Here is a 24,154-nt window from a genome sequence, read left to right on the forward strand (position 1 = left end):
GCCCGTGACAAAATGCTTCATCCAGCAACGATTCAGTTGAGAAGCTGCAGTCTGAGGTCTTTGTCCTTGGTTGATAGTAAAAGTCACCCGAATTGAAATTCATAGTTGTACCCGGGTTCTCAGCATCGCTCCTGGGCAGCTGTGATAATCTTCTCTGCGGGAGCAAAGTCCTAGTGGAAATGGTGGAAATGGATTCCTTTCATCTCACGTGGAGCAGGTGACAGTCACATAGAGTCCTCTGGAGAGTGGGAAGTGTGAACTGATGGATGTGGCTTCCCTGCTGAGAAGGCTTCTGGGTGCAAATTGCCTTAACGTTTTGTGGGAGAGGCGTTCTTTTATGGTGTCCAGGCAAAGTGGGCGGAGGACTTTGAAGAAAAATCTCCCGAGGAACCGTGTTTGGGTTTCCAGTGCATTTGGGAAACGTGCTTTTCCTTCCGGTTTCTCTGGCTGGGGCTGGGGCTCTGGCTCTCCCCTCAGGGCTTGGCTTCAACTCTTTATTAGGGGTACCTCCTACCCATGGACAGTGTTTAAATTATTATTCACTTAGCTAATGTTTTGTTTTCTATTAATTTCTTTTTTATTGTGGTAGATGTACATAACATAAACCTTAATGTTTTAACCATTGTTAAGTGACAGTTCAGTGGCATTAGGTGCATTCACATTGTTGTACGGCCACCACCCCGTCCATCTCCAGGAAGTTTCCATCTTCCCAAACTGAAACTTGTCCCCATTAAACACTGACTCCCTACTCCCCTCCCCCAGCCCCGGGCACCCACCATGCTTTCTGTCTCTGAATTTGATGACTCTAGGGACCTCATATAAGTAGAATCACACGGTGTTTGTCCTTTTGTGACTGGCTTGTTTCACATAGCATAGTGTCCTCGAGGTTCATCCATGTTGCAGTGTGTGCCAGGGTTTCCTTCCTCCAGCACTGAGTAGTAGTCCATTGTGTGTATCTACCACATTTTGTTATCCATTCATCCATGGATGGGCACTTGGGCTGTTTTCACCTCTCAGCTGGCATGAATAATGCTGCTACGCATGTTTCCACTTTGCTAAGGTTTTGTACCAAGAGGAGAAGGGGTATTACTTTGGTGTTGAGCAGGATTCTGGCAGGAAACTTTGCACTAGCATAAGAATCATTGCTTACATTAAACTTGGAGCTCAGGGTTTACAAAACTGGCCAGCTGTGTTTGCCTTCTGGTTTATGTCTCCCTGGGGAGGGCTGTGGGTGTCACTTCACACCGTGCACGTTTATCTCAGGTGGTCATTCTGATGATTGGTGTCCTAGAGTTTGGTTTGACGTCCCACTCCCACAACCCGCCCTCCATGGTGAGCCGATTCCAGCTGGAGCTGGTGGAATCTTGCTTCTCTTCTGGCCCATCGGTTGCACCAGGCTGAGGTCCCCAGTCAGAGAACTCTGTGGCTTTTGGGAAGGAATGTACCCAGTTGGAGCTGACGTGGGGCTCCCCGGGGCCCACGACTCTGGGGATGTGGATGTTGTTAGCTGCGAAAACATGTGATCCTTTAAAGTGATGCCCTTGCACCTGTCCAGCAAGGTGGCGCAGAGCGGCTATGCGTGTGTGGGTGGGGTGGTCGTGTCCTTCCCACTGGGTCCAAGAGGCTAGGCCTGGTGAAGGGGATTCTTTCTGGCCACAAGCCCCTTCTGGCCTACCTGGAGACTTCTTGTTTTGCCAACTACTGAGAGACGTTGATAAAGAAAGTGCAGAATGACCTGTGATCAGAGCAGATGTCAGCCTACTCCCTTCTGATAGGGAGGAACTTTTTATCCAAACTCTAGGTGGCAGCCTGTGCATTCCAAGTCTCCTTTGCACCAGGCCAGGTCATCCAAAAACCCAAACACAGTCATCTTTTGGGGTAACCCAGGGGGTCTAGGTCCACCAGGCATCAGGCTTCTGATATGGGGGAGACGAGGGTGTTTCTGGGCTCTCCCCTCCTCTTGTATCAGTTTAGCAAAGTCCCTTTGCAGGGAGTCCCAGTCAGAGATTACCAAGGTCAGAATTGTCATTCCTGAGATGCAGTGGATGGCATGGGGTCAGGCAGAGCTCAGGAGATCCCAGAAAGTGTAGGGAGGGAGAGCTGGCGTGAGTCACTGAGAGATGTGGCTGGGCCTGCCCTCACACGAGGGGCTGTGGGTCATCCCAGCACCCTCCTCTGCCCCATACCCCTCTCCTGCTCTGCATCCCTCCCCTGTCCTGCATCCCTGTCCTCTTTCCCTCAGGATTTCCACACATACTGTCCTGGCACTCTAAAAAAAACAAACAATATTTGAGGGTCTTAATCGAAAAGCATGAGTCCTAGAAGACAGAAGAGGGAAGATGTCTTGAGAAGGGGCCTGGTGGTCCTGGGGACTGTTCAGCTGTCCGTTGGGCCTTCCTTGTGAGAAGGGACTGGATAAGAGATCTGATGGCCGTAGTCTGGTGATGCAGTGCTGGGTCTCTTGGTGGATTTGCTAAATGACAGGAGCACTTCTGGAGCCCACTGTCCGGATCCCTCTTTGCACTCTCAGTGAGCATGTGGTTAGAGCTGTTTCGAGAAGAAAGGTCCCCAAATCACTGTTGGAATTTTGAGTTTCAGGCTGATCTCAGGAACCATGGCCTCTGCTGTCCCCTGAGACATCTCTAGCTGGCACTTGCAGGGTGTCTGATGGCATGAATTTCTTACTGTCTTACAGCCCTTCGTTTTGACCTCTCCAAGCCAAAGCCAAAACCCAGACAGGCAGCCCCATGATCTCAGCATTGACATCTACAGCCGGACGCTGTTCTGGACATGCGAGGCCACCAACTCCATCAATGTCCACCGGCTAAATGGGGATGCCATGGGGGTGGTGCTTCGTGGAGACCGTGACAAGCCAAGGGCCATCGTCGTCAACGCTGAGCGAGGGTAGGAGCCCAATGGGGCGGGCGGGTGCCATGGTGTCGGGGTGAGGGTGCTGCACCCGCTCAAGCATGCCAGGCCATTTGCTGGCCCCTGAGACCCTTGGGTGATGCCAGCCTCTCAGATCTCAGGGGCTGGGAGGTATTTTCCATCAGTAGCTCTCCAGGATCTCAGCGGCCAGAGCAGAGAATGGAAATTCATTCAGGGTCGCAACAGGGAGGCAGAAACGCACAGGGCCAACCTCAGCAGGAAGCAGGTGCTGGAATGGAGATGGGCGCTTTGGTGACAGACACAGGAAAGACTTTGAATAAGAAGACAACATAGAGGCTGGCTGGATAGCTCAGTCGGTTAGAACACAGTGTTATAACAGCAAGGTCAAGAATTCAGATCCCCGTACTGGCCAGTCACCCCGCCCCCCAGAAAGAAGAAAACATGGGAAAGATGTGAGTTCTAATTTGTGGGGTTTGTGCAGTCCCTGTAAAACTTGAACCCTGTATAAACCCCCTTCCATGATGCTCCAGGTGGTGGATGGTTCCTCCTCCCACATGTTCCACCACGGGGAGCTCCCAGGAGCCTCTTCCTTCCCGGAAGGCCCCAGATGCACCCACTTATAGGTCCTGAGAATTTGTGATTGGTGGGAGGGCAGCCAGGACATGTTGACAGCCTTAGAGGTTCCCAAAGGGAACAACCAGGGCAGAAGAGTGACCTAAGGCCACATGACATGAAGCTCAGAGAGAAAACTGAGCACGAAAAGGTTTGGGGTCAGAAGAATGGTGGCCTCCTTCATGTACCTGCAGGACTGAAATACAGGACGGGAATTAGACGTGTCTGGGTGCTGTGCTGTAGGGCCTGGGGTGGCTAGAACAAGCACAGGTCCTGGGTGGGGCAGGCAGACCTGAGCTCAAATCCTGACTCTGTCACTTACTGCCTGTGTGACCATGGGCAGGTGACCTAATCTCTCAGACTTGCTTCCTCGTCTGTAAAAGCGAGGACAGTGGCAGTGCCAGTCTCTACAGCACACGAAGGGCTTGGTGCATGGAAGCCTCTGTGTTTAAGGTGGCTGTTCAGGACCTGATGAGGAGGCTGAGGTTCCTTGGCAGCTGTGCAGGGGTGTGTATTAGTTTCCCATGGCAGCCGTAACAAATTACCACAAACCGGTGGCTTAGGACAACAGATGTTTATTTTCTTACACTTCCAGAGGCCAGAAGTCCAAAATCAAGGTGTCAGCAGGGCTACCCTCCCTCTGAAGGCTCTAGGGGAGGATCTGCCAGCCTCTGGTGGTCCCAGATGTTCTTTCACTTGTGGTCACATCACTCCAGCCTCTGCTTCTGACTGCACATTGGCTCCTCTGTGTCTCTGTATGGACTCTTCTGTCTCTTTCAAGGACACTGTCATTGGTTTTAGGGCCCACACTAACCCAGCATGGTCTTATATTGATCTTTAATTTCATCTGCAAAAACGCTGTTTCCAGATAACCTCACATTCTCAGGTGCTGGGGTGGACATGAATTCTGGGGGGACGCTGTTCAACCCAGTACAGGGTGTGACCTATCAGCCTCTGGGGCCACCCTGAGAGGCTGGGGCTGTCTGACTGATAACTGCTCCCAGCCCTGCCAGGTACCGTCAGGGCTAGGGGCTGGCCTGAAACTCATGTGAGCTTGTGCTGGTCGAGGAGATGCTGCCACGGCAGGCGCCCCCTGTACCTGTCCTTTACCTGCTGCCCTCCCGCAGGTACCTGTATTTCACCAACATGCAGGACCGCGCTGCCAAGATCGAGCGTGCAGCTCTGGACGGCACCGAGCGCGAGGTCCTCTTTACCACGGGCCTCATCCGCCCTGTGGCCCTGGTGGTGGACAATGCACTGGGCAAGCTCTTCTGGGTGGACGCAGACCTGAAGCGCATTGAAAGCTGCGACCTGTCAGGTACCTGCCCCGGGATGCCCAGGCACTGGGCCCCTTGGCAGCCCGTAGGCCTTGCCGCTACCAGCCTGGCACTGCAATGGGGGCTTTGTGTGTATCATGTGTAATCCTGACCCCGTGAGTTCCAGGATTTGGGTCACAAGTGGGTGCCACATGGCAGAGGTGTGATGAGGCTCAGAGAGGGTGAGCAAGCTGCTCAGGGTCCCACAGCAGGGGGATGGAGCAGCAATCCACCTTGGCCTCTGCCCCCAGTGCCCATGCTAGCAGCTGCTCTGCTGTGGGCCTCCTTAGACCAGGAGGCCCCTGGGCTGGAGAGAAACGAGAGTTGGTGCTCAGAGGAGGCTCAGGTCCCTGTGGCTTTTCTTCTCTACGTGGGGGTGGGTGGGGAGGGGAGGCACTGTGCTTGCAGGGGCCAGTGACCAGTGTCCATGATTGAAGCCTGTGGCCCTGATCCCGAGGCCAGCCCAGGTGCGAGCAGTGCTGTTCCAGGGCTTGTCCCAGACCTGCCTGATTCCAGGGAATCTGCCCCGGCTCTCAGCCCTGGCCAGGGTCCGGAATCCCCCAAGCTCCCTGGCGTCCCTCTCTTTACACGTCCAATCTCCCAGCTGAGCACGGGTCATGCTCTTGAGGTCAGCTGCCACTCAGGGGCCTCGTACTGCTGCAGGGGCCAACCGCCTGACCCTGGAGGACTCGAACATCGTGCAGCCCATGGGCCTGACCGTGCTCGGCAAGCACCTCTACTGGATCGACCGCCAGCAGCAGATGATCGAGCGCGTGGAGAAGACCACTGGAGACAAGCGGACCCGGGTCCAGGGCCGTGTCGCCCACCTCACAGGCATCCATGCTGTGGAGGAAGTCAGCCTGGAGGAGTTCTGTATGTGGCAGCGGGCAGTGGCATGGGTGGGGAATCCCCTCAGGGAGACTGGTCGTATGCTGGGAGCATAGCGTTAGCTGAGCCAGTGCCCTTGCAGGGAGACAGGAGGCCAGTGTGAGAGCCCATCTGACCTCAACTGGGTGGTGGCTCGGCCAAATACTTAATGTTGTCTGCTGGGGTCCAACGCTGAAGTTTAGTGAAGTACAGATGTCCCAGCGCCTCTGCGGTCGCTTTATTTTGCTGCAGAACAAATGACCACAAATAGTTTTACAACAAGACCCACATGTTGTCTCAAGTTTTTTAGATCAGAAGCCAGGGTACAGCATGGCTCAGCTGGGTTCTCTGCTCAGGGTCTCACGGGTCCAAAGTCAAGGTGTCAGCCAGGCTGGGCCCTTAGCTGGAGGCTCTGGGGAGGAATCCATTTCTTTGCTCATTCAGGGTGTTGGTTGTGGGACTGGTAGGACTGAAGCCCTGTTTTCCTCTCGACTGTCTGCCAGGAACCAGCATTAGCTCCTGGAGGACGCCCTCAGGTCCTTGCCCCACGGCCCACCCATCTCAGCTCCACTGGGGAGCCTCCTTGTGTCGGTCCCTCTCATGCTTTGAATCTCTGACTTCCTCTTCTCCTAACAGCCAGGGGACCCTCTGCTTTTCAAGGGCTCTGTGATTAAACTTGGCCCACCTTTAGATCAATCTCCCCTTAACTGAACTCAGTCAACTGATTAGTAACCTTCGTCACATGTGCAAAACGCCTTCCTCCACCTAAAGTAACAAAACCACAGGCTGCTAGCTCATCCCATCCACGGTGCGGGGGATGCAGGTGGAAGATCTGGGGCTGTGCCCGAGGGCCTGAGGGGCCTGCACAGCGGGGCTCTCATTTCTTCCTGGGCCCCCCCCGCTGCTGTCTGTGTGTATCAGTGTGTGTGCAGGTCTAAGCATCTGCCCGTCTCTCTCTCTCATCAGGCTCCCTGCTTGGAGCCGGGGGCATGACCTCTAATGCTGTGGACTGATCACTTCTGTGTTGACTGTGGGCAGCTGTCCTGTTGCTTCTCACCTGGGTCGGGGGGAGGTGAAGTCGCTGGGTAAAGAGCTTCTGGGCAGTTAAGACACAGTGGATATGGGTTAGAACATCTGCATTTTCCTGGCCCCTGGCATCGTCGTTAGTGAAGTCAGGGATCGCTGGGTGTCGTGGGCCTTCAGAATCGCTAGCAAGTGCTCAGGATGGCGAATGTTGGGCCCAGGAATGTGCAGAGCTGCAGCCTGCTGGTGTGGACAGGTGCACTGACCGGCAGCTCCTAGGAACTGAGGGGACAGGAGACCCAGGAAACGTTTAGTGGGCAGGGGCCAGGTTGGGAACTGGGATGTCCCTGTGGGTGCTTGTGTGAGCGGTTTGGGGTGACATGAAGAGTCTCGTTGTTTGGGGTAAGGGCAGGAAATACTTAGATAAGCTCTTATGTTTACACGGGACGTGGGCCACTCAGCCTGCCTCCCCAGGAGACCCCACAGCTAAACTCTGAACCACCGCAGTCCACAGGCCAAATCCAGACTGTCGCCTGGTTTTACAAATTAAGTTTTATTGTCACACAGCCACACCTGTTCATTTATGTACCATCGATGGCTGCCTTTGTGCTGCAACTGGCAGGTTGTGTGACTGTGAGAGATGGGCGGCCTGCAAAGTGAAAATTGTTCACTTTCTGTTCTTTTATAGAAAAAGTTTGTGACCCCTGCTCTAAACTATGACTTCTGTCATTCTTAAAAACACATCCTTCAGGTTGAGGGACACTGGGAGTGGAGTGCTTTCCGTCGTTTCCTCTTACCCGGGAGTGCTCAGCCCGCCCTCCCAGCCCTGCCGCTCCCCCGTTCAGGTGTGGGACGCATTCACTTAATTGATTGGAGAGTGTGAGTTCCCAGAGACTTGGTGCCTTTGCTGTTTTAACTCTCATTGCTGTAACAAATGGCCATAAGTGGGGTGGCTTAAAACAGCAGAAATTGGTTCTCTAGCAGTCTGAGAGGCCACAAGTCTGAGATCAAGGTGTTGGCAGGGCCATGTTTCCTCTGGAGGCTCTAGGAGAGGATCTGATCCTTGCCCCTTCTTGTACTGGTGGCTCCTGGTATTCCGTGACTTGTGGCTGCATCACTCCAACCTCTGCCTCTGTTTTCGTGTGGCTGTCTCCCCTGCCTGTGTTGTCATCTCTTCTGTCGTCTCTTGTAAGGACCCTTGTCCTTGTCCCACATAATCCAGGATGACCCCTTCTCGAGATCCTTACATTTGCAAAGACACTTTTTCCAAATAAGATCACACCCACAGATCTCAGGGGTTAGGAGGTGGACATATCTTTGGGGAGGGGGCACCATCTAACCTACTACACCGTTAGAGGGAGAGATAGGCAGGTAGCATAGCGTGATGGAGGTGAGCACAGTGGGGGCCTGTGCAGGCAGACTGGCTGTGACTCTGGGCAAGTTCTTTTTTTTTTTTTTTTTTCCCTGAAAGATGACCGGTAAGGGGATCTCAACCCTTGACTTGGTGTTGTCAGCACCACGCTCTCCAAAGTGAGCAACCAGCCATCCCTATATAAGGATCCGAACCCGTGGCCTTGGTGTTATCAGCACCGCACTCTCCCGAGTGAGCCAAAGGCTGGCCCTGACTTTGGGCAAGTTCTGTAACTGCTTCCAGCCTCCGTGTTGATGTCAGCTTCCACATCAGTAGAAGTGGACTCTGTGGGCTGCTGAGAGGGTTAAGTGGGAGGACCTCCTGTAGGGGCCTGGCCTACAGAAGTGCCAGTTCTTGTGAGTTCTCACCTGGCTCTCATGCTCTCCACCCTCCAGGCCACAGTCCTGAGGTGGGAGGCAGAGCCTGATTCCCCCTCTTGCTTTATCTCTGCAGCAGCCCACCCATGTGCCCGGGACAATGGCGGCTGCTCCCACATCTGCATTGCCAAGGGCGACGGGACGCCACGGTGCTCCTGCCCTGTCCACCTTGTGCTCCTGCAGAACCTGCTGACCTGTGGCGGTAGGTGTGACCTCTGTGCTTTCTGTTGGGATGATGGACAGGGACCGGATTCTCTGCCTGCCAGGTCTCAACTTGACATCCTTTTAAAATCACAGTCCCTATGGCATGCAATCTCCAAAGCAGATTGTCTCTTCCTTTGCTTTCTTTTCTAATATATGCATTCAGTGCTGTGAATTTTCCTCTAAGCACTAATTTTTCTGCATCACATATTTTGATAAGTTGTATTTTCATTGTCAGGTAGTTTAAATGTCTTTTGGGCTGGCTAGTTAGCTCAGTAGGTTAGAGCATGGTGGTGATAACACCAAGGTCCAGGGTTCAATCTCCATACTGGCCAGCCACCCCCCAAAAAATGTTTTTTAATTTCTTCTGAGATGACTTCTTTGGCCCATGTTTTATTTATAAGAACATTATTTAATCTCCAAATAGTTAGGAATGTTCCAGCTATCTCTCTGTTACTGATTTCTTGTTTAATTCCACTGTGGTCCAAGTGCTTACTTTATATGATTTCTCTTCTTTTAAATTTGTTCAGGTGTGTTTTATGGTCCAGAATGTGGTCTGTCTTGGTGAATGTTCCATGCACACTGAGGAGAATGTGGATTCTGCTGTTGTTGGGTGGAGTGTTCTAGAAACATCCATGAGATCCAGTAGATATAGTACTGATCAAGTCATCTATATTCATCCTGACCACCTCCTCAAGCTGTCAGTTATTGATGGGGTGTTGAAGTCTCCAGCTCTAGTAGTGGATTTGTCTGTTTCTCCTGGTAGTTCTTGCTCCCTCTTTCAGCCCTGATCCTCTTCTGCCCCTAGGACTGCATGGTGGTGGGGGGGTGGTAGTGAAGAACACGGGCTTTAGAGTCAAATAGACCTGGGTTCAAACCCCAGCTCGGCCACTTTCCAGGTGAGCAACCTCAGGCTGGGCAATTGCCCGCTCTGAGCCTCCACTTCATCCTGTGTGAAACTGAGAGGCTTACCTGGTGGTTTCTTGTGGGCATTAAGTAACAGAGTGCTCTGTATAGTCCCTGACACATGTCATACAGGAATGCCAGCTGCTATGTTATGGGGGTGGTGGTAGTAATAAAAGTAACAATCTGTTGTTACCATGATGAAGCCCAACCCCCAGGGCTTCCTCTCTCCCAGGTGGCCTTGGATCCTGTTGTGTTTGTGCTCTGCTCTCATTTCTTCCGTGAGCTCCTGGGGACCCAGGCTTCATCCCCATCCCTGCCCCTGTCCTACACTCAGCAGATGCACAATACATGTGGGCTCAGCACATGGACACCTCTGCTTATCAGCAGCTCATCTTGCCTCACACCTCCAACCCTAGAAAGCTTGTCAAGAGCAGAGGGGACGTTTGTGGGTGTCTCCTGATGGGAGTTACCTTGACTCTTCTGAGCTTCCTGATGACTTTTCTCTGGATTTTCAGCCCAAGTGTGTCTGTCTGTGCAGCTCCTACAGATGCCTGGGCTGTGATGGCCAGGAGAGGGCCATGGAGAGCACTGCACAGACCCCAGCCCTGGGCCTCCGTGCAGGAGGATGTGCCCCTCTGTCTCCCTCTCCCTGGGCTCTGGGCCTCTAGGCTTGAGGATGCGAGGTCCCTTCCTCATAGTCGTAGAGATGTGTATTTGCTGTGTAGATGCTCTCCAGTCTTCTGTGGCCTCTTTCTGGCAGGATCACAGAAGGGTAAGGGCACACTGAGGTTCTCAGAGTGGACCCTGTGAAATGGCAGGAGCCAGATGCAGCAGCTGTGCTGCTCCAGTATTGTGGCAGCACCACCACTACCATGTTGTCTGAGCCCTTCCCTGAGCCAGACATGCCCTTGTTCTTACCCTGTTGTCTCCATTACCCCTGCAACATAGATGACTGCTTCTGTTTGAGAGATGAGAATAGAGACTTTGACAAGTCTAGGGATTCCTCAGGTTTCACAGCTGCTGAGGGAAGCCTGGGTTCCATCCCAGGTCTGTCCAACTCCTGTCTTGTCCCACATTCACCCTTAAGCCAAGATGACCCTCTTCTTCCTGGCTGGGGTCATTGGGAACAGCAGTGGTGGGCACAGGGCCTCTGGGCTCGAGCTCGGGTGTGGGCCGTGGGCCATGACCACACGTATCTTCCTGTGGCCAGGCCAGGCGCATGCTCTTTGTGCTTGACTCAGCTTGCAGACTTCTTCATTGGCTCTTTTCGCACCCCATGGGTATATCAGTCTGTTTTGTTGCCTATAACAAAGTACTATGGAACTAGGTGATTTATCAAGAAAATGAAATCTATTACTTACAGTTTCAGAGGCTGGAAAGTCCAAAGTCCAGGGAACACATTTGGTGAAGGCCTTGGTGGTGGTGACAGTGATGGCAGGGTATCACATTGCGAAAATGATGGAGCAGAGAGAGAGAAAGACAGACTGTCCTCTCTCTCTTCTTTTAAAGCTCTCAGAACTACACCCCTGACCAGCATTTTTAATCCATTCACTACTGCAGGGTCCTACAATCCAATCACCTCTTCAAGGCTCCACCTTTCAGTTACCATGATAGGATTTCTCATCCTCTTAGCAGTCACAGTGGGGGCTAAGTTTCTAATACATAAAACTTGGGGGACACAATTCAGGCTTCAGTGAGTTTTGGGGGACATAATTCAATCCAATACATTGGGCATTGAGCTCCTATTGACCTTGGCATGTCCTTCCGTGGCCGCATCCAGTGGGGATGGTGGGCTCCTAGGCTTTTCTTTGTTTCCCAGGAGCTCTTGTCTTTGCTCAGGTCCCCCAAACCGTGGCACAGTCCCTGTTCACTCAGGGCAATCCAGCAGTTATGGGGGGGGAGGCAACGGGTTCCACATGTCTGAAGGCTTACACATGGTATTGCAGCTTCACCTACGTCCTTTCTGCCATGAACAGATTTCAGGCATGCTGAGGGCTGTTGTTCAATGTTAAACTGAGGCTTGGGCCGATTTCCCAGCATTCCCCTCTTCAACGGCAGCCTCATTTAGTTTTCTGTGATTTTCTGCACAAAGGACGGGAGTCCAGGGAACTAAGGGCAAGCTGAGGGGTTCCTCTGGCTTCTCTGGGAGAGTGCTCTCCCGTCCTTAGCCCCAGGACACTGCCACTCACTGAGTGCTGTGGCCTGCCCGCAGTTGACCTGTGCTGAGGACATTGAGCGTTGAGGGGCAAGCGACCTCCATGGTCGCCAGTAGGAATGACCCTTTGCCCTTCCAGCCCACCACTTTCCTGTGACCCTGCATCAGGGAGCCTTCCCCCCCTCACCCATGCTGCTCTCCCTGTCGGTACCTTGGGTCCTCCTGCCTTTCCACAGTCCACTCAGCAAGGTGCCCAGGACATGGCGCCCCGGGGGCCATGTCCCCAACCCCACAATTCTTGCAGCCCCCAGCCCCTAACAGGCACGTGTAGTGACCACCTGCTTTTCTCTGACTCCTGGGGTGCAGTGGATGCTAAGGCGTGTTCAGGCTGACACACACAGATGTATGCTGGAACATGCTGGATCAACAGCCCGGCCTGGCGCCCGTGCCCCTCTGGGTGCATGTGGGGAGACCAGGCCCAGAGGAAAGGGGACTGGCCCAGCTTCTCAGCAGTCAGGGCATTTTCTGCTGTGTTTGATATAGTGTCTGCTGCTAGACGCTCAGGTTCCCAGTCAGCCCCTCTTCCCTCCACAGTAAACAAAGAAAAGAAAGCGCCTGTCGTCTTGGAGCAAACGTTTATTTCCTGCCTTCACGCTACCGGGGGCTGGAGGTGGGACACGAGCAGGAGAGACAGCGGTGGGGACCGTGTGGGCGCAGCATGGGGACTCGGAGTCCGGGCTAAATCGAGCGCGTCTTCTGCGTGGGGGCCCAGTTTTCTCCAGGCAGGCCGTGTGCGATGATGGTGTTTTCTGTCCCTCCCCCAGAGCCTCCCACCTGCTCCCCCGACCAGTTTGCGTGTGCCACGGGGGAGATCGACTGCATCCCTGGGGCCTGGCGCTGTGACGGCTTCCCCGAGTGCGACGACCAGAGCGACGAGGAGGGCTGCCCGGTGTGCTCGGCCGCCCAGTTCCCCTGCGCGCGGGGCCAGTGCGTGGACCTGCGTCTGCGGTGCGACGGCGAGGCTGACTGCCAGGACCGCTCGGACGAGGCGGACTGCGACGGTGAGGCCCCGCCCCCGCCCGCCGGCCCCGCCCCCGCCCCGCCTGGACACGCCCCCACCCCAGCCGGCCCCGCCCCGCCTGGACACGCCCCCAGCCCAGCCGGCCCCGCCCCGCCTGGACACGCCCCCACCCCAGCCGGCCCCGCCCCCCGGAGCATCCTCCTCCCCCCAGGGCCACATGCTCTGCCCTCCCTTTTCGATAATGGGCTGGGGGCTCAGTCTGACCTCCCCTCAGCCTTTGCCTGGAGGGAAATCGCCAGCTCCTCTTCAGTGTGGGAACGAAAGAAGTTAGTTTTAGGCACAACAAGGAAAACCCTGCAGACCTTGTCCCTGTCCTGTCGCGCTGGGTGGTTTGGACTCAAGGCAGACTGTGAGACTCTGTCTCCTCTCACCGCATTAGGTGAAGAGTTTTACAGAAACCCGGGGCAAATCCATTAGTTAGCTGGAGATTTACATGGCTCATACCCTGGTAAATGCCCATCCCAAAAGGCAGTGCATGTTTCACAGAGCATGTGGGACTACCTTACCCCAGGTGGATTCTAGCAACCCATTGCACCGGAAGTCACGCGGAGATTTGCTTAGGTATTCTGGGCCCACTCAGACCAGCAGGGTCTTCCTTTAGATCTTGACAGTGAAGCATCTCTGTCCTGTGCTCCCTCTGAGTTTTCCTTTTATAAACAACCTTCTTGATTGGTTGCCTGCCACATACTCTCAGCACCATGGTCCCACGATTGCTATGGAGCTGTTGGTGTAATCACTCTTGCTGTCTTTCCCAGTACCACCGGGTCCTGTTCTTGGATAACTCAGGTACTATCTGGTCAGTGTCATCTGTCCTCATTGATGGTGAGCAGGCATGTAGAGATGAGGCCTGGGAGTAATTGCCCCAGTTGTTTCTATAAAGCCACAGTTAAGTCTTTCCAGCCTTTGAGAATTTGATGGAATCTGTAGACCATGGGTTGGCAAACTATGGCCCTCATGTTATATCCAGCCCACTGCCTAGTTTTGTAAATAAAGCTTTATTGGCAAACAGCCATGCCCGTTCTTGCATTTTTATATTGTCTATGGCTGTTTTCTTGCTAAAACAGCAAAGTTGAGCAGTTATAGACTATGGACCTCAAAGCCCAAATATTCACTGTCTGGCCCTCTACAGAGTAAGTTTTCCATAGTGTTTGGCCATGATTTCAGAGGATCACAGGACTGATTAGGAACCATCCCCTCCCTCGTTCCACTCTAGCTGCTTCTCCTGGTATGAAACTCAGCACTGACAGCAGACCCTAGTGCAGGCTCTGGCTCCATGCTCTGTTTCTGAAGGTTCCTGCCCTACTCAGTTTCCAGAAAATCACCCTGCCCATCACAAGGACAGGGTCCCTTTGTCTCCGGTGTCAGGGCAGAGCAGGTGGGGAGCTTACACAGCACGTTTGCTGGGGTGGGCGATGGCCGAGCCCCTGGCAGCTGCCTTTCTCTAGGAGCTGTGGCTCCCGGCAGGTCAGCTTTTGGGGGCAGTAAAGGCAGCAGTGGTCAGTGCCTGTCCTTGCTCTTTCTCCTTCTCCTTCTCCAAAAGCCATGGGTTGCTGTGCTCCCTGCTTGGGCTGCCTTTGCCTTTCCCACTCTCGGACCTCTGCTGGGACACCACTGCCCCTGCAGCCCCCACGTGATGAAGGCGGGGCTACTCCTGGTTGTTCCTTACCTCCCCTGTTACCTGGGGGAGCCTTGGGGCAGGGTCTCTCTGTTAGTCCTTGTGCCGTATGGGCCTCACCTGTGGTAGGTGCCTGACACATACCTGCTGGGAGGCAGGAGGTGTCATTCCCTACACCTGCATTGCACAGGCTTTGGATGGGGTCACCGAGGGAGGGTAGAGATGGATTTGCTGTGACCACTCCTGACCTGGTCCTAGAAAGGGGGGTCCCATGTGTCTGCTCTGCATTTGGAACCCAGACCTTTGTGTTTGGGCCTCAGGTGGCTGGGCTGGGGGCACAGTCGCCCTCTGGCCTCTCTTAGCATGCACCCCTCATTGCAGCTCTCTGCCTGCCCAACCAATTCCGGTGCGCCAGTGGCCAGTGCGTCCTCATCAAGCAGCAGTGCGACTCCTTCCCTGACTGCATAGATGGCTCCGACGAGCTCATGTGTGGTGAGATGGCTTCTGTCCAGGAGTGCAGGGCCGGGAGGGAGGAAATGCACATTCTGAGAGGGGCTGGGGGCTTGTGCAGGGACTGAGGTGGCTGGGAGGAGGCAGCGGCCAGGAGGGGAGCCTGTGAACTGTGGTGGGGATGCAGGGCTTGCAGGGACAGAGGTGCAGCGGCTGTGCCGAGTGCTGAGCATCACGCTTCAGGTTTCCGCGAGGACCTCACTCAGCAGCATGTACCATGCACCAAGGTTACTCCTGAAGGTGGGGTGGGTTACTCCTGAAGGTGGGGTGGGTTACTGCTGGTAGCCTGCTGTGCAGCTGAGGACGAGCGATGTGCATGCGTGCACGTGCTTGTGCACACACACACATGCTTGTGCGCGCACACACACACACACACATCCTATGTGCCCTTCAGATGACATGGCTTGTATGGTCAGGGATACGGGGGCTAGAGGATGGGTGGCCGGGGCAGTCAGAGAAGGCCTCCTGGAGGCTGTGGCTTTTGAAAGCCTGATTCAGACAGGAGGAAGCTGGAATTACAGAAAGTAGGAATGTCTTGATGTGCCAGAGGACATGGCCACTGTGCTTACTGCAAAGGGACCTGGGCTGAAAGCTCTTACTGCAAGAGAGAGAGAAGTTTGAGGGGAACAAGGAGGTTTCCCCAAGGGACCCACTGAGCTCTTTTTCACCTTCACACCAACCCAGGTCAGGCACCTTGGGCACCTTCTCAGGACAGTGGCCTGGGGATAGATGGCCCCAGTGGGAGCCTCCAGAGCCCCCCACTCCTCTGCAGGGCAGGTTTCCAGGCCAGTGGGTTCTGTGCTTGTGGGCCCCAGCGTGTGGGGGGTGATGTTTATCCACGGCCAGGCCTTGGCACCAGGGCCAGCAGTTTTCCTCCCATTCCTTTGGGTTTTTGGTTGGTGGGAGGGGACTTGGTTGACTGCTCTCAGGGTCGTTGGGCCAACCTGAGGGGAAAGTGGATGTGCTTGTGTCAAAGTTGAGTCTGGAGCCTGGACGTGCCCTCCATGCCCTGGATGGCCTTGATAGTGGAGCACCTGTGGCATGGTGGGCAGCTCCTCACACCTGGCTCCAGCGCCTCCTGGCTGAGTTCTTTTACGTGCATGACACACAGGGTAACACGGGAGCACTCACTTCAGCCACCACCAAGAGCACCAGGACAGATTGGGTGTATATGAGGCTGTTTTGGCCGAGACGCGCTGAGGGGCCATGGGATGTAGGACAGGGGTCAGCCAGGCCAAGGAGGAGCAGGGCGGCCCTCCAGGCCAGCTGAGCTTCCCAAGCCCGACACTCCAGCCTCTCCTTCCTCCTCCCCATCAGTGGGTCGGGGGCCCGGGCTGAACCAGCCCCTCCATGGCACACGGTGTCTGCCCATCCCCTCCCCCCGCAGGAAGGCCCATTCCTTTGGGGTTATAACATTGACCATCTTTTCCTGTCTGTCCTCTGGCAGAAATCACCAAGCCACCCTCCGATGACACTCCAGCTCACAGCAGCGCCATCGGGCCTGTCATCGGCATCATCCTCTCACTCTTTGTCATGGGTGGGGTCTACTTTGTTTGCCAGCGCGTGGTGTGCCAGCGCTACTCAGGGGCCAATGGGCCCTTCCCGCATGAGTACGTCAGTGGGACCCCCCATGTGCCCCTCAATTTTATAGCCCCAGGTGGCTCACAGCATGGTCCCTTCACAGGTAAGGAGCCCGAGACATGCAGGGTCCCTGGCGGAGGTGGGGACAGGATGGTCTGGGCAGGACGTGGGGGAAGTGGGTCAGGGGTGTGGGTGCCAATCCCTGGTCATGCACATGGCAGACATTGCTAATCGATCATGGCAGTCTGGCTCTCCTGCTGAGCCTGTGACTGGCATCAGAATCCTTCAACACAAAGGCCTGCATGGCTACAACTGCCCTTTGGCATTGGAGGTGTAGGTGAAACTCCCTGGACTTGACCATCAGAATTCTTGTGGGATGTGTGCTGAGTCGTCCTCATATTCTCATGTCTCTCAGAATAGGATGGGGGGTGGGTGTAGCTGGGCTCTTTTTAGAGCCAAAGGAGTCATTCTATACAATAAGCAGCTATGTCCTGCGTGCAGCTTGGACCTGTGGCTGAGCACCGTTATAATTTCTATGTGGCATGGCCACCAGGAACACTGGTTGTGCTTGTGGGTGCCGGAACCCCACTGCAAGGCTGCACCATGTTGGTTCATATCACATCAGTGGTCATGGTGTGTCCAAGAAGGTGGGTCAGTGGTGTTGAGCTCTGTGGGGGTCACCATGGTGTCTGAAGGTGTCCCTATAGCTCCAGGGCCACCTTGGGCTCTGTCCCTGCCTGGTCAGTCCTGGATACCCTCTCTCCTGTCCTGTCCCACTCCCACTCCATGCCAGCCAGCCTTATTGGGACCCCGCCATCTGGGTGCAGATGTGACCTGATTCTCCCTGGGGGAGTGGGGACTTCAGGGGTTTCTCAAGAGTTCCTGGAAGCCCATGGTGGTAGCATCATCACCTCCACAGCAACCCCCAGAGAAGAGGGTCCTCTCTGTGCCTGGTGAGCTCTGAGATGAGCCCCTACTGAGTACCCCTCCCTGGCCGATGTGACCCTTGTTTTGTAGATGAGCCTCAGAGAGCCCACACTGCTAGCACTGGTGGTGGCCAGAGAGCCCAATGGGAGGCTGGGACAGGACTCAGGACTTACCCACCTGAATCTGGACCTCATAAGCAGTGGGGGCCAAGGAGGGTGCATTGTATCTGTGGGTGGCCCCATGGAGCAGCTCAGCCCCCTGACCCACCTGTCTTCTCTCCCGGGCAGGCATCTCATGCGGCAAGTCCATGATGAGCTCCGTAAGCCTGATGGGGGGCCGGGGCGCGGTGCCCCTCTATGACCGCAACCACGTCACTGGGGCCTCCTCCAGCAGCTCATCCAGCACGAAGGCCACACTGTACCCACCGGTGAGTGGAGGCAGGAGGGACTGGGGAAGGTCGGGGTCTGGCTGGCCAGTTCTGCCTCTTAGTGCCTGCCAGGGAGACTACTGGGACTGTGGGATTTCTAGAATTAGTAACTGCTCCACTGCCTTAGAATGGTGGGTGTGAGCTTTCCTCCCTCTCCAAACCTTTTTGTTTTTTTCTTTGACGACATTGTTTTTCTGTTTAGAAAAGGATAATCCTTGTTTGTCATGAATAATCTGGAAAACCACATAAAAATGTAAGGAGCTGAAATCTCACGCATAATCACGCCTCCTAGGATTACTGTTGGGGCCATTTCCATGGCCTGGTGGCAGTCTGTGTTCTGTGTGGCCCACCCTGTCAATGGCTGCCTGTGCTGGGCCTGTCTGGCCTGTGTGAATTTCCCCCAGCATCCCTGCCAGGAACACCCTATTTTTCCCACCCCAGACCTTGCTGATTCCTGAAAAATATCTGGATTGTTTTCCAAAGGATGGACAAACGGGGTGATTTTTGTGGCTAAAATGCTCTCTGGAGTGTGAATGGGGTAAGAGAGTGGCTCCAGCCAGGCCAAGCCCCAAGGCCTGCCGGGTTCCTGCGAGGGGCCCCCTCCCGAGGCCGGCTGGGGAGAGCCCTGCTTCTGAGAGCACGGATGTGAGTTGTGTATATGTAAACATTGGGGTCTGACTTAACACGCCTTGTATGTTCTTTCCTTCTTCCAAAGCCCAATTTCCTGCAGCTGTGTGCTCTTCTAAGATGAGGAGAGCCCCTTGAGCTGTTTCCGGGTCTCCCCAGTGAGCCCCACTTTGCCAGGGCTGGCTGTTCCCGCCCTTCTGGGTGTCCCTCACGTCTGGGGCCTTGTCTCCTTATTGCACCTGCCCTGGCTGGCCCTGGGAGGGAGGGGGCAGGAGAGGGTGTTATCTCCAGGTTGCAGCACAGGAACCGACTCTTCTGGAGGCTCCAGGGCCTGACGGTGTTTAGGAGCCATGGGAGTGAGGGCCCCGGAGCCTGGAGTTTGGAATACTTCCCACCGTCGTTCTCCACTCTCTGAGGCCCCCCGTGAGCAGCTGGCAGCACGGGACCCCGTGTAAGGCCAGGCTTCCTCCAGGGGCAGCTCCCTTCCCCTGCAGTGCTACACGGGAGGCTCAGGAAACTGGGTTTGTTTTCCTCAGGCTCTGTTGGGAGCAGAGGGATCTTATTAGGCAGCGAGAGATGACACTGAGCAGCCAGCTGGGTTTAAAAATACTTTGTTGTTTAACCATAGTCACCCCACTTAGCTTGTACAGTTCAGTGGGTTTTAGTGTATCCACAGATAAGTGCAGCTGTCGCCATGATTAGTTTTAGAACATTTTCATTACCCTTAAAGTCTGTATGGAACCAGCTGTTTTTAAATTAACGAAATTATTTTGCATCAGTCTTACGTGTTCATGATACAAAATTCAAAAGGCACAGCCGAATACACAGTCAGAAAAGGCCCCCTGAAGGCACGTCCTGTGGCAGGTTTTTTTATATGTCCTCCCCGGGGCAATCTGTACGTATGTAAGTAGACAAGAATATGGGCTTTGTTTTCCCAGAAAAGATTTATGCACAGTTGTAAGAAATTATCCAGGGAGATCCACCCACCCTCTGCCCGGTCTTGCCCAGTGGTGACATCTTGCCTGACCGCAGTAGAGGATCACAGTCAGATGTGAACCTTTGACCCTGTTCAGATTTTACCAGTTTTACACACATACCTTTGAAAACCCAGATGATAGCACCCAAAGAGTCGGTGGTGAGCCTGGCCTCTATTAATGACATGTCAAAGCCGGCGTTACAGAGCGCTCCCTGGGCTCCCGGCTGCCGTGCGCGCCCGACCTAGAGCCCCACATTGACCTGTCGCCAGGAGGCGGCATCTTCCTTACTCACGCTTTGCGAAGTGGCGGTCAAGGAGCCACTGGGGTCAAGTGACCCCAGTCTGAGTCATCCTACCCATGGACAGTGGAGCTGGGCTGTCCAACTCTCCACCATGCCGTCGTCGTCTTCTCTCACAGAGCTGTCATGTCCTCAGTGGCTGAACAGTGCCCTGTGTTAAATGGTATAGCCAGAGCCACACTGGCAGGTGTCAGAGTCCCTCCCGCCAGGGCTGACACTCTGTTGACTGCTCTTGCCAAGTGTCCTTCCACTGGGGACAGTCCGTCTTCTTGCCAGCAGAGGGCCCCCCTGGCAAGGCTGTCCCTGTCAAACTTTCTCTCCAGCAGTCTCATGTAGGGTAAAAATGATATCATGTTGAAATCTCACTTTTTATTTTACTATGAAGGATGCGAGCATCTTTGTGTGTGTGTTTACGAACCTCTGTAGTTTTATTTTCTTGGAAGGGTCTGTTCTTCTCCTTTTATACTGAGTTTTTGATACTCCTCTTATTCATTTGTAAGATCCCTTCAAAAACTTCAGAGAAAGGTGCATGTTATCTTTTAATTGTTTTTCCATGAACTCTTTGAAGTATCCTCGTATGAAGGAAATCAGCCCATTGCCTGGGAAATGTGTTGAAAATATTTGTTTCCCAGATTTTTGGCTTTTGATTTGGGTTATGGTATGTTTTGCCATTTATACAATGAAATTATCCATCTTTTCTTTTTTTTTTTTTTTGGCGTCTGGCCAGTGTGGGGATCCGAACCCTAGATCTTTTATGGTGTCTGATAGTTGTTTTGGTTATGTTCAGAAAAGCCTTCCCTACTGTGATCATTAAAAAGTTTCTCTCCATGTTCTCTTCTTAATGTCCTCATGCTGCTTTCTATTTAGATGTGATTAGATGTACAGATGAGGCAACCTCCAACTTCTCAGGACAGAGAAACAGAAGACGTGTTAATCGGGATAGAGAAAGTTCAGTATACAGGCTTATTAATGGGGGCTGGAATAAGGATCTGGCCAGTGAGAGGTAAAGAGAACTCCTAGAATAGCAGATGGGCCGAGATAGAGCATCAAGAAAGAGCCTCTCGAGGGCCAAGATCCAGACCTCCTTGCAACGAGAGGGGGTAGCCTGGTTCACTGACGGCTGAGATGTTGCTGGGTTGCTGGACTGGCAAAACTTGCCAGAAATCTGCCCACCGCAGTATTAGGAAAATCAGCTCAAGGACTTCTCACCTTGATGTCCCTAATGCCCTAGGGGTTGGGGGGTGCAACTTACACCCAGCAGAGGAGGGGATTTGAGCTGAATCCTGATGTCTGCCTTGGGAGGCGAAGGTGAAGAGAAAGCAGGTCCAGCCAAGTTCATGGAGATGTGGAGACAGGACCCTACAGGCCCAGCATACAGGCAGATACAGGAGGCTCTTTCTGCAGCTTCCCTGCCTGGTTTCTGCTCTGGAGACTCCCTCCTCCCGCTTAGTATCATGCCCTCCCAACTTTGGGGTGAATTCCTGAGGAATCCCAAGCCTGGCTATTTGGGTTGAAGAGGACCCTCCCGGGCCGAGCCCGTGGCGCACTTGGTAGAGTGCTGCGCTGGCAGCGCGGCGACGCTCCCACCGCGGGTTCGGATCCTATATAGGACTGACTGGTGCACTCACTGGCTGAGTGCCGGTCACGAAAAAACGACCAAAAAAAAAAAAAAAAAAAAAAAAAAGAAGAGGACCCTCCCCAGAATAAGGAGCAGGGGCCCATATCACTTCCTAAAGGGCAGGGGAAGGGCCTGGGCACTTGCTGTGGGTTACTTACCAGAACAGCCCTGTGAAGCAGGTCTTCTTGGCCCCGTCTTTGAGATGGGGAAAGTGAGGCACAGAGAAGCGAAGTCCTCACCAGTGATCATGCTGCAGCCGGGAGGTAATAAAACAGGACTTTACCCAGATCTGTTGAGCATGAAAGTCTGTGCCCTTTTTACCACCCTGGGGGTCAGGGAGAACTCAGCCCTTCGGGGCACACAGCGACAGGCCCGTTCGCATTTCACTGCAGGAGCTCGGATCGGGCTGTGTCCTCTGCAGGGATGGCTGTGGGGGACCCACACAAGCCCTGCACACTTTGTGGTAGTTGGGTTACTGCCAGTGGTAGTTACTGGGGAGGTGCAGACCTGGGTGGTGTCTGGGCCCCAAATCCCTTTGTCCCTTTACGTGCTGCCCAGCCCTGGAGGGTGCGTTCACCTGGTAGATTTGTCTCATCACAGTTTTGGGGCAAATGTCGGTACAGCCCCTTGAGAAAGGGATGCTTTTTCTGGCAGTGTGGTGACCCCTGTGCCATGGTCAGGGCTCAAGCAGGGAACAGCCAGGTGATTTTTAGGGATGAGGATGTTATAGAGGAGTTAGACTGTGTGCAATGGCAGGAGGAGGTGAGGAAGTAAAATGCAGAAGGAGAGTTAGCGGGGAAGTCCTGGAGAAACCCGGTGAGGTATTTCCTGGTGTAGGTGGACCCTCCAGGGCCTGCAGGGACATCTCTGCTGCTGAGGGGATGGTACAAAGGGGCTGGTGCGGGAGTCGGAGGACCTTATCAGAGTTCCACCTCTGCGTTCGCAGCTGAGTTGCTGGCTGTGGGCCTGGGTCACTGCTGGTCGGCAGGGCGGGTGCTTGGAAGGGGTGAGGGCACCTCTCACCATGACCACCTTTGTGGCACATGGCTGCCGCCTCTCCTCTGCTTTTCAAGTCTCACCAACCCTGACTAGAACCGAACAGAGAAGGGAGTCCTGGGAAGCATGGAGCTGGCTTAGCTGAGCTGGCCCAGGACAGAACCCCTCCCCCCCCTCCCCAAGAAAACCCAAGGCAGGCGGCAGCACAGCTTGGGAGGGCCCAGAGTAACCCTGGCTTGGTCTTCTCAGATCCTGAACCCACCACCGTCCCCTGCCACGGACCCCTCCTTGTACAACATGGACATGTTCTACTCTCCAAACATTCCGGCCACTGCCAGACCGTACAGGTAGGAAGTCCCCGCACAGCCCTGCATGTGTTGAGGCCACGTGGCGTCCAGGCAGGCCTGTAGGAGGAGGGCCTTGTCTCGTTTCACAGGCGAGAGGTCCAGGGGCTGGTGTGTGTGCGTCAGGCCTGGCCCTGCTCCCCTCGGCTCTGCCAGCCACACCATGGTTTGTTTCTAAACCAGCCAAATGGGTCTGCAGGTTGAGTTCAGAAGCCAACCGAACCCCACCTTCTGAGTGGGCTCTTCAGGGACACTTTGTAAGGTGGGCTGTGGGCCTCAAACGCTGCAATTGTGGGTGTTCCCACCCAACCCGCCGGCCCACTACAGGGGAGGCCTGTGCACGGGGACCATGTGTTTGAATCCAGCTGTGGGACTCTGGCTGTGACGCCACTTCTTGGAGCCTCCGTCCTCATAAGGATCGGACACATATGTGAAGACTGGTATGCTGCCTGGCACACAGGGCTTCCTGATATGTGGACTGTCGTTAGGATGAACCTTGCCCCTTACTCTTAACAATGGCCTATTTCCTTTTTGAGCCTGGGAAACCCACAGTCCTGCTCAGCCCAACCCAATCCCCAAGTTGCCCACACTGGAGTCACAGGCCCCACCTCCCTGGTGAGGAATGAATGTTGAGGAGAAGCAGGGTCTGTGTGCTGGTCTCTGTCCAGGGGCCGTCAGAGCCTGGGGTGGGCAGGGGTGAGCCTCCTGACCTTTAACCCAGTGGTCTCAGCCAACAGGGCCTCACCTGATGGGGTATGTGGGGTGGGCCTGGGCCAGGCCTGCGTAGAGGCCAGGGTTTTGGCATGCCTGCAGACTGTGTGTCCTCACTGCTGGGGGTCCCTGGAACAGCAGGGCCTCCTGAGTGTGGCACCACCTGCCATCTAGTGGCCATTTCCGGGAACTCCTGGGCCAGAAATCAGCCTCTGGGGCCTGGCAGGGGAGCTGGGAACTGCAGCTTCTGGCAGAGACCACCTCTGTTTCCAGACCCTGTCCAGCTTAAGGAACTGCTGTGGCTCCCTAGTACCTTAGCATCACTTTCAGCCACCACTGCCCCCAGAGTTGTCACAGTCTCCCATCCCTCCTTGTGCCTTTGCTCACGCCGTCCTGCTCTGGGCCCCACCTCCGAGACATACTCCCTCCCCTCCATCTGACCTGCAACAGCCAGGGTCCTCCTGCTGCACTTGTCTCAGCACCAAGCGCCCCTCGGGTGTTGGCTTCACCTTCCTGCCCACTGTGAGCCCCACCACAAGCCCTGCCACAATCCCCTCCCTGCACTCCAGCCACGAGGCCTGATGCAGGATTTCTGGGCCACAGCTGGGTGCAGGCAGCCTCTGGGAGGTGATGAGACATCTTCGGAGTCAGGTTGCTTTAGCCCAAGATGGGACCATTCTAGGCC

The 24,154-nt window shown here is 54.6% G+C and overlaps 1 protein-coding gene across 1 annotated transcript in view; it reads left to right on the forward strand.

Moving 5' to 3' along the window:
* Positions 1 to 24,154, forward strand: part of LRP5 (LDL receptor related protein 5) — a 110,542-nt gene that overhangs the window by 85,365 nt on the left and 1,023 nt on the right. Inside the window, exons 14-22 of the mRNA XM_063092971.1 lie at positions 2,696 to 2,904; positions 4,629 to 4,819; positions 5,481 to 5,690; positions 8,572 to 8,697; positions 12,582 to 12,818; positions 14,835 to 14,945; positions 16,411 to 16,647; positions 17,759 to 17,898; positions 22,664 to 22,761. Of these exons, the coding sequence (XP_062949041.1) occupies positions 2,696 to 2,904; positions 4,629 to 4,819; positions 5,481 to 5,690; positions 8,572 to 8,697; positions 12,582 to 12,818; positions 14,835 to 14,945; positions 16,411 to 16,647; positions 17,759 to 17,898; positions 22,664 to 22,761 (1,559 nt within the window). The remainder of the gene's footprint in view (positions 1 to 2,695; positions 2,905 to 4,628; positions 4,820 to 5,480; positions 5,691 to 8,571; positions 8,698 to 12,581; positions 12,819 to 14,834; positions 14,946 to 16,410; positions 16,648 to 17,758; positions 17,899 to 22,663; positions 22,762 to 24,154) is intronic.

Source organism: Cynocephalus volans, chromosome 4 (assembly GCF_027409185.1).
Source record: "Cynocephalus volans isolate mCynVol1 chromosome 4, mCynVol1.pri, whole genome shotgun sequence".
Taxonomy (NCBI): domain Eukaryota; kingdom Metazoa; phylum Chordata; class Mammalia; order Dermoptera; family Cynocephalidae; genus Cynocephalus; species Cynocephalus volans.